This window comes from Triticum aestivum, chromosome 5A, assembly GCF_018294505.1.
Source record: "Triticum aestivum cultivar Chinese Spring chromosome 5A, IWGSC CS RefSeq v2.1, whole genome shotgun sequence".
In the NCBI taxonomy this organism is placed as follows: domain Eukaryota; kingdom Viridiplantae; phylum Streptophyta; class Magnoliopsida; order Poales; family Poaceae; genus Triticum; species Triticum aestivum.
Window position 1 is genome coordinate 181813579 of NC_057806.1, and position 8226 is coordinate 181821804.

The following is an 8226-nucleotide window of genomic DNA, read 5'->3' on the forward strand; positions in this document are numbered from 1 at the left end:
ACACACACACACACCCACCTCAGGCTTCAAATTTACACACACGCCGGTGGCAACAAAATTACTGAAAATTATGCAGTGATAACCCATATGACTCGAAAACCATGCCTATAAGGCTGAACTGGACACACTGAATCAGTAGCGAAATCCGACTGCTAATTGTTTTGTCCAAAAATATAGCCAAATCGGACTCCCGCGAACATATGCATGTCGGAGTAACATTATGATCTACAAATATCTGAAGCGAGGGTCAATGGAATTCTGGATAACTCGTAATATTTTCACAAAAAAAGCAGGAGTCAATTATCTCATTTTCATCAGGTCGGTATAACACTAAGTGCCTGATAATACTAATACCAGATGTGCAACCGTAGCATCATGACAACCAGCAGTGCGCGGAAATAAGTTGCTTTCAAAATAACACGGACTTACATGGTTAGTGAACATGTTATCCTTCCCGCTGTCTTAAACATCACCAACTGAACTCCTGCACGATTCCCATGTATTAAAACCACATCACATGCTGAATGATTTGCAATACCTAAATACAATACTCAAGATACAATCTACAATGGCTACATATGAAATCTAGCTGTGAACCAAACACTTTTTAGTAATCACCTAGCTTACTAATTAGTTTGTCATCACTTATGGCACTGATTAGACAGCTTGTACACGCCTAAACGCCCTTGACATTTCTATAGTTGTGCCATGCATACATACCCAGTCCAGTTCAGTTCAATTGCCCCTAGGAATTAAGCACAAACAACAACAAGGAGCACCAACCAAAGTGAAGAGGAACACAAAGGTAGACGAGCACTGGAGGGAGCAGACGTCCCTGTCCAGCACACTGCGGCATCGCGTCCTCGTTGGTAGTGTGGTGCATGGTGAGTGCCGTGGAAAGTCCCCGCGCTGCCTGCTCAGGCCCCTCGCGTCGCCGTTGTCGGCCATTACCTCGCCGTGGAGAGAGAGAGATGGGTCAGGTGCGTGATCGTGGGTTAGTGGCGGTGCGGAGATTAAGGAAGAATCCTTCCCCGACACCGAGCTGAGGCAAACAAGCGCCGCACGGAACGGATCTCCCACACCCACACCGTCGACCCACAGAGGCGGGGCTCAATGACCGGCACAATGACGCAAAGGAAAGGGGGTGGGGAGGAGCGAAAAGGTGGAGGGGGAGCTGGGGGCTCTATGTGGCGTCGTAGAGGAGGAGGCGACACGGCGGAAGGCAGATGCAGGGCTATGATGCACGGAGGGATCAGGGGCACTCGCAGCGGCCGACACACAAAGGGGATCGGCCGGCATTCAGGGAAGCGCAACGGATAGGTTGAAGAGGGCATGGAACATATGTGTGTGGTCAAACCGACTCAAAACCAAGATCCATCCCCTTACGGGTGGGGCCACGGGCGCCGCTTGAAACCTCGATTAACCACAAGGCAGTAAATCCTGGGAGCTTAGTAACCTCGATTCACTCAGTTGGAAGTCACCCTATGGGCAATCTGGAGCTTGAGGAGAAATGTGTTACACGACGAGACATATCAGACGCCCTATGCGAACAATCCTTTTGTTAATTTCTGCATATCTTACTTGCAGGCATTGGACAAACCATGAGCTGAGACAGACTCGAATGCCCCAATTAGACCAAACCGTTTGATTGCACCACTAGAGAATATGAGCAAAATCAACGTTGATGCCGCTCTATCTAGAAACGTCGTGGTAGGAGTTGTTGCCGTCATGTGTAGGAACATCCAGGGTATATTGGAGCCTCGACGATCATTTTTGTGGGAATTTTTGATCACCACGCTTAAAGCCCTAGCAGTTCTAGAAGCGGTGTCCTTGATAGATGATTTCTATGAGTGAAGAATTTATATTGCCTCAGATTGCAAGATTGTCATTGATGATATCAAGCAGAAGAGTGCGACAGTTTATAGCGCGATTATTCGAGAAATCAAAGATTATTCTAATCTTTTCTACTTCTTGTTTATTTAGTCATGAGTATAGGAGGTCGAATATCGAGGCTCACAATTTTAGCAAAGTATATTCTCTCACTTGAGATTAGCGGTTATATTTGGCTAGCCAAAAATCTAGGTGATCTTACTTTCGTTCATGTAAACATTACGACGAGTTAGCTAAAAGCTTTAAAAAATAGCTAACTAAAAACTTTGCGAGGTTGTCTAAAAAAAATTTGAAGTGAAAAGTTTTTTAAAAAAAAATAAAAAGAAAAAAAAACTCAGTACCGTCGCGTGTCAAGCTCTTTCTCGTTCCCCAACGAGCAAGAGACACATCGTTTCCCCCAAATCTCACCCCCGGAGCTACTCCCGTTCTTTCGCCATCGCCATGGAGGACGCCGCGAACGCCACCCAGACTACCTCCACCACCTCGTCGGTGGCCGCCGTAGCCGCGGCGGCCCAGCACCAGCAGCTCCAGCGCCAGCTCTTTCTCATGCAGCAGGCTCAGGCTCAGGCTCAGGCGCAGGCCCAGCCCCACCCGCAGGCGCAGCAGCTGTCGCAGCAGGCCATGTCCCGCTTCCCGTCCAACATCGACGCCCACCTCCGCCCCCTCGGACCGCACCGCTTCCAGCAGCCGGCGCCGTCGCAGCTCCAAACCCCACCCCAGCCGCACTCGCAGGGGCAGCCGCACCCCCAGCCGTCCCCGCAGCAAGCGGCGCAGGCTAGGGTCCGGAGCCCCGAGGTGGAGATGGCGCTTCAGGACGCCATGCGGGTCTGCAACCCGGACATCAAGACGCCTTTCCATTCTCTCGAGGACGCTGTTAGCAGGTGCGCCTTTCACATACCAACTCTCGCTTTTTATTTCCTTGATTTGCTGTGTGACATAGATCTAGACTATTTTGCGTGGCACGCGAGTTTATGGCCAACGGAGGTTACTGATGGATTTTTGCCGAGCCCCTTCAGAATAAGGGTCTTGGAGCGTCCTTGTATACGCTGAAAAATCGTTTATGTCAGACTTTTTTTTATGTCACTTAGGGGAAACCATGGGCAAGTAACGAAACGAGATCTCATAATAGCCGAAAAGAAAAACCGGCTTCATGGAAAACAACCAGCACTGGTGTCTACCTTCTGGTAGAGGTCTGTATTATTTGCGAAACCAGGTTCACTAACCTTTGATGTGATGTAGAATTTGAATTTATGATGGATCTTTTAGGATCCAGGCACTACACGGTTTTTGTCCACCAGTTGCAACCTTCGTTGTGGTGTACAAGTTATAATGATCTTAAATGTCATTGGAGACTCTGATTAGTTTCAAATTTCCAATTTGATGATGCAGATTTGATCTCAAAGCTGACAAGTACTTTTAGTTTGAAGGTGTATATGTTAAGTAGTGATTGAACGTTTGTACTTTTTGCACTGGAATTTCACTGATTTGATAACTAGCTTGCCGATGACCATCCATGGTTTAGAATTGGCTTGTCGATCTGTCCGTCGCAGAAACCACATGCATATGATCACGTGAGCATTCCGATGTTTTAGTTGTTTAATGCCCACAAGTTTTGGTTAATAGACTTGCATTTGTAACTAAAACTTTTTGGACCATAAATATTTGCCCCGGCTAACTTCAATTCCTGGATCCGCCACTGATCTTCAGCCTAGAAACACATTTGGCCTACCACGCGCTCAATCTTGATAAAAAAGTTGTTTTTTTTGCTATTTTTTTTAACTTCTATTTGTTAAACATTCAGTTACTTGTATGACTATATTTTTATCCTGTAGTTTGTTTTCATGTGCTGTGAGTGCACGGGCAATGCTAGCCGACATATTGAGAACGAGCAATTTGAATAGACCTGCAACCAGCTCGATGATAGATACATCAGTAGGGCACTTTCGCTCACCAATTTGGTAACCAAACTGGGTTCTTTCCTTGTGTTTAGTGGTGACATGGGCCTGTTTGGTTTAATGCACGAGAACCAAAGTTTGTCTTACTAAACTTTGACAAGATTTTGCTGCCATTTTGCTTGGTGCCAAAATTGTGGTAAGGCTTTTCTTTGGCCTAACTTGCGCAATGAAGGCTTCCTTAGTAACTCACTTACACCAGTTTTCATTTTTTTATTTCTGTGAAAACCAAAGCTTGATAACAACTGGTATTACCAAACCTTGGTGATCAAATTGGTTGCTATTAATTGGGTATTACCAAAAAATCAACAACACTGCCAATGGAATGGGAATTGTAGTTCGTCTTTGGCCACAAACCAAATGGAAGCTGACAGTAACATCCCATGTCTTGTTCTGCTGTGTTGGCGTCCACTATGGAAACCATTATCTGTTTAAGCACACCTATGTAGTCAAGTGATTTCTTCATTTTTACTAATTGCCGGGTACGTTGTTGAAGACTCCTTAGTTCTATTCTTCTAGTTGTGACATCTGTTCATCTGGACTACCTTATATGATAGTCTATTGATTTTGCGATGTTCCTTTTTTTGCTGGAAAACCTTATCTGAATCTTTAGACCCCTGTCAGAAAAAATGATTTTGTTTTACAGGTCCCTATGTTCCTTATGAACAATCTCTTTAGAAACCTTTTATTGTTTGCTGAACATATATAACTGGCAAGAGCTGTCCTATGAAAACAACTGTATAGCGTAGTTGCTAAAGTTGGCGTTTTCTTCCTGGCTGCCTTGAGCTCAACCTCGTGCCTAGCGAACAGGCAGTTTTCTATTTTCTTTTATAGCTGCAGTTGTGTGACACCTGGACCGACATGTCTGAGTTGGGATGAAGATAAATAATTATGCATAACTGGTATCTGGTCTTGCCTTATCACTGTTTGTGTTTCTACTTAGGCTATGTTCTTTAGCCCCGTTGAAATTCAACTAGAATGGAACTGATGGTAGATATTTATACCTGGGTGGTCCAGGATAATTTCACTGTTTTTTTCTTTCTCAGAGTGTCTTTGTGCATACAGGTCATCTTGTCCGGTCTTAGATTCTCTGCCACAATAACAATATTGAAATACCGTTATCATCATCTTGTATTTCCATGTACTCATGTTGGGCCATAATGAAGTAACTATAAGATGTGAGTTAGCTCTATATGTCAGGGTCCAAGTAGAAAGAAAGAACGTTGAGCCCCGCACCACCATCGATGAGAGTCTTGGTGATGAGGATGTTGCTGATGACGGGCGAGCAGAGCACCGGGAGGGCACCAGCAGTTGCCGCGACTTGAGCTGGCCGGTCGAGCTGAAGGTGATGGTGCACTTGGACCACCTGAGCGGTCGCGTGGCCTCAAGCCTGGAGAGGGCCGCATTCACTTCGCGGGCAAACTGCTTGAAGATGCGATGAGAGGCTGGGGCCTGAGCACCGCCCAGGATGCAGGCGATGGCGCGAGGCTCCTGGAAGCCCCCAGCCCCCTCGTTCTGGTGGTGATCGTTGTTCCTTCTTGGTGGTGGTGGCAGCGGGGGAGGCCAGCGTTGCCCTAAGGACGATTCTCACGAGGCTGGTCTCTCCAGACGCCCTCGCGAGGCTGGGCTTGCCAGCGCTCATCATGAGGCTGATCGCACCACTCCTGGCAGGGGCCGCGGTCGTCCCAGCGTCCTCCTCCTCCGCCTCCTCCGCGGCCGTAGCCTCGGTCGCTGCGCTCGGGGCGACGACCGAGGCATTCGTCACGGATGGCCCTGAGCTCCTGACAATCGTTGGTGTTATGGCTGTGCATGTTGTGGAAGACGCAGAACGGGCGGCTGCCCTTGGATGACTCTAGGTGGTCGCAGCCGTGCTTCATCTCCGGCTCAGCCGCAAGCATGGCCGGCCTTTGCGCTTCATGTTCTTGGCCTTGGCCTTCTTATCTTTTGGGTCTGTCCTCGGGAGCTCCAGGAGGGAGAGGCGACCCTCCTCAGCTCTCGCGCACCTAGTTGCCATGTTGAACATCTCCAGAGCCGTGCAAAGGTCCTCGTGTATGGCGAGCTCTTCCTTCATCTTGATGTCGCGGGCGCCATCAGAGAACGCTGAGATTATGGCCTCGTTCGAAACCTTGGGGATCTTGAGGCGAACACTGTTGAAGCGTTGGATGTATTTCTGCAGGGTCTTCCCTGACTGCTGCTTGATGCGCCGCAGGTCACCCGCAGCTGGCGGATGGTCGCGAGTGCCCTGAAGTTGGTGACGAAACGCTCGCGCATCTCGCCCCAGGAAGAGATCAATCCCATTGGCAGGTTCAGAAGCCACGAGCGCGCGCCATCTTTGAGGGCCATGGGAAACCGGTTCGCCATGACCTTCTCATCGCCGTTGGCCGCCTCGATGCTCAGAAGGAACTCAGCAGGGTCGGGGGTGCCGTCGTAGCGTGGAGGTAGGTCAGGCTTGAACTTCCTCGGCTAGACGATGCTGCGAAGCTCCGGAGTGAAGGCACGGCAGTCCGCGGTAGTCAAGGGAGCCCGTCGTAGAGGTGGAGGCTGATCAGGCGGCGTGCGGTCTTGACGTGGTGGTGCTGGGAGTGCAGGAGCATCCTCTTGCGGCCGCTGGACCTCCTGGCAGCTTTCTTCTTCACGCGCAGGCGCCTTGCGCGGTGGGTCATGCCGTGGGGCCGCGCGCCGTGGTCCAAGGGCGACGTCTTGACGGGGAGGTGGAGGAGGTGCTCCATGGGCTACGACGTTCGTAGCAGGCGGCGGGCGAGGCAGCGAGAGAGACGGTGCAGGAGAGTCCCCAGTGGCGCTGACTAGCTTGGTGATGCGGTCCAGCCACTCTTCGTAGAAGTTGTCGACGGGTGGTAGCGTAGGAGCTCGCGCGCCATGAGCAATGCAGCTTGCGCGTCCGCCGGTGCGCGACGAGCATGAGATGACGAACCAACCGGAGTCAGCGACGAGGTGGCCGTGCGCCCATCACGCCGCACGGAGGGGTGCAGCTACGAAGCTTGCTGCTCGTGCCCTGCTGGGCCGGTGGATGCGTTGGCGGCAGGCGGTGGAGAACGACGGGGAGGCCCGCCGGCAGGCGCCGTCTGGGCGACGCGAGCGGCGAGGGCGGCCCGACGCTCAGCACGGGCTCGATGGGCGTCAGCCATGGAAGCGGTGGAGCGGTGGCGGGTCGATCGACGGAAGAGAGGGTCCGACGTTCCCCTACCCGGCGCGCCAAATGTCGGATTCAGGGTTCCGTAGACCCTTGAGATGTTCGAACTCTGGGGTGCGTGCGAAGAACTCGTCCTCCCTAGTTTGTCTGCTCGCTAATCCCACAGCCTAGCTCGACGAACTGGATGAACAAAAGACATAGCAGTTTATCCAGGTTCGGGCCACTTTGCGGTGTAAAACCCTACTCCTGCTTTGTGGTGGATTGGTCTCGAGGGACTGAGGATGAACCGATGAACTAGTACAGTGGAGAACAGCCTCAGGAGGAGTAGTGTTCTTGTGCTCGATGAGCTGGTGGGTGAGAGGATGATCTGAATGATCCCTCCTTCTATGGTGGTGGCTAAGTCCTATTTATAGTGGCCTTGATCCTCTTTCCAAATGTAAGGCGGGAAGGGATCCCACAAAGGCCAAATTTGAAGGAAGACAACTAGTACATGCTATCTTGACAAAAGTAGTCTTTGCCTGCCAAAAGCTCCTGGTCGTGACGCCGTGGTTGGCTCGACGATGACCTCCGCTCTGCCGTCCTGGCGGTCTTGGTCTTGTTGCACCGAAATGGAAACCTTTGCTTGATTCCTCGGGACTCCGTGCCTGCGCTTGCCTTCTTAGCACCAATGAGGAAACTGGTACACTGCGCCCGCGGGCGCCCGCTTGGTCTTGGTCGTCACGGCTCACGTCATCTGAACCTCACGAGGTGCATCTTGCATAGATATCTCCACTCCTTGGGAGCCAGCTTGGGAAGACTGCCCCTCGAGGAGGTCTTTGTGTCGTCTGCCTCGCGAGGCTTGGCCCCTCGCGAGGGTCTTGGGTTGTTGATCCTGAAGCTGGGCTGTACCAGACCGTCGATGGAGCCACGTCATGGGCCGCAGGCAGGCAAGTCTGGGCACCCCCGGTCCCAGGACGCCGACAACTTGTGCCCCTCTTTATAGTATGGTTGTCCTATACTCAATGTGAATCTTGGATTCACTAAAAGCCTAGAAAATGACGAGGACAATAACTGCTAAAGAGAATCCATTAAACTCATAATTCATTAGATTCTTGCTATCGATGCCAATTAGGTATCATAAGTAATTGTTCCGTCCTTTGATGACCAAGATCATTCTTTGCTAAAGAGAAATGATCATTATGAGTCAGACTCGATAAGAATTGGATCCCTAGAAAGGATTTTGTGTGAGTGGGG

The 8226-nt window shown here is 50.6% G+C and overlaps 1 protein-coding gene across 1 annotated transcript in view; it reads left to right on the forward strand.

Moving 5' to 3' along the window:
• The first annotated feature begins 2267 nt into the window (after positions 1-2267).
• LOC123102753 (uncharacterized) overlaps positions 2268-8226 on the forward strand; it is an 11618-nt gene continuing 5659 nt past the window's right edge. The window contains exon 1 of the mRNA XM_044524183.1: positions 2268-2771. Coding sequence (XP_044380118.1) covers positions 2332-2771 — 440 coding nt within the window. The 5' untranslated portion in view covers positions 2268-2331. The remainder of the gene's footprint in view (positions 2772-8226) is intronic.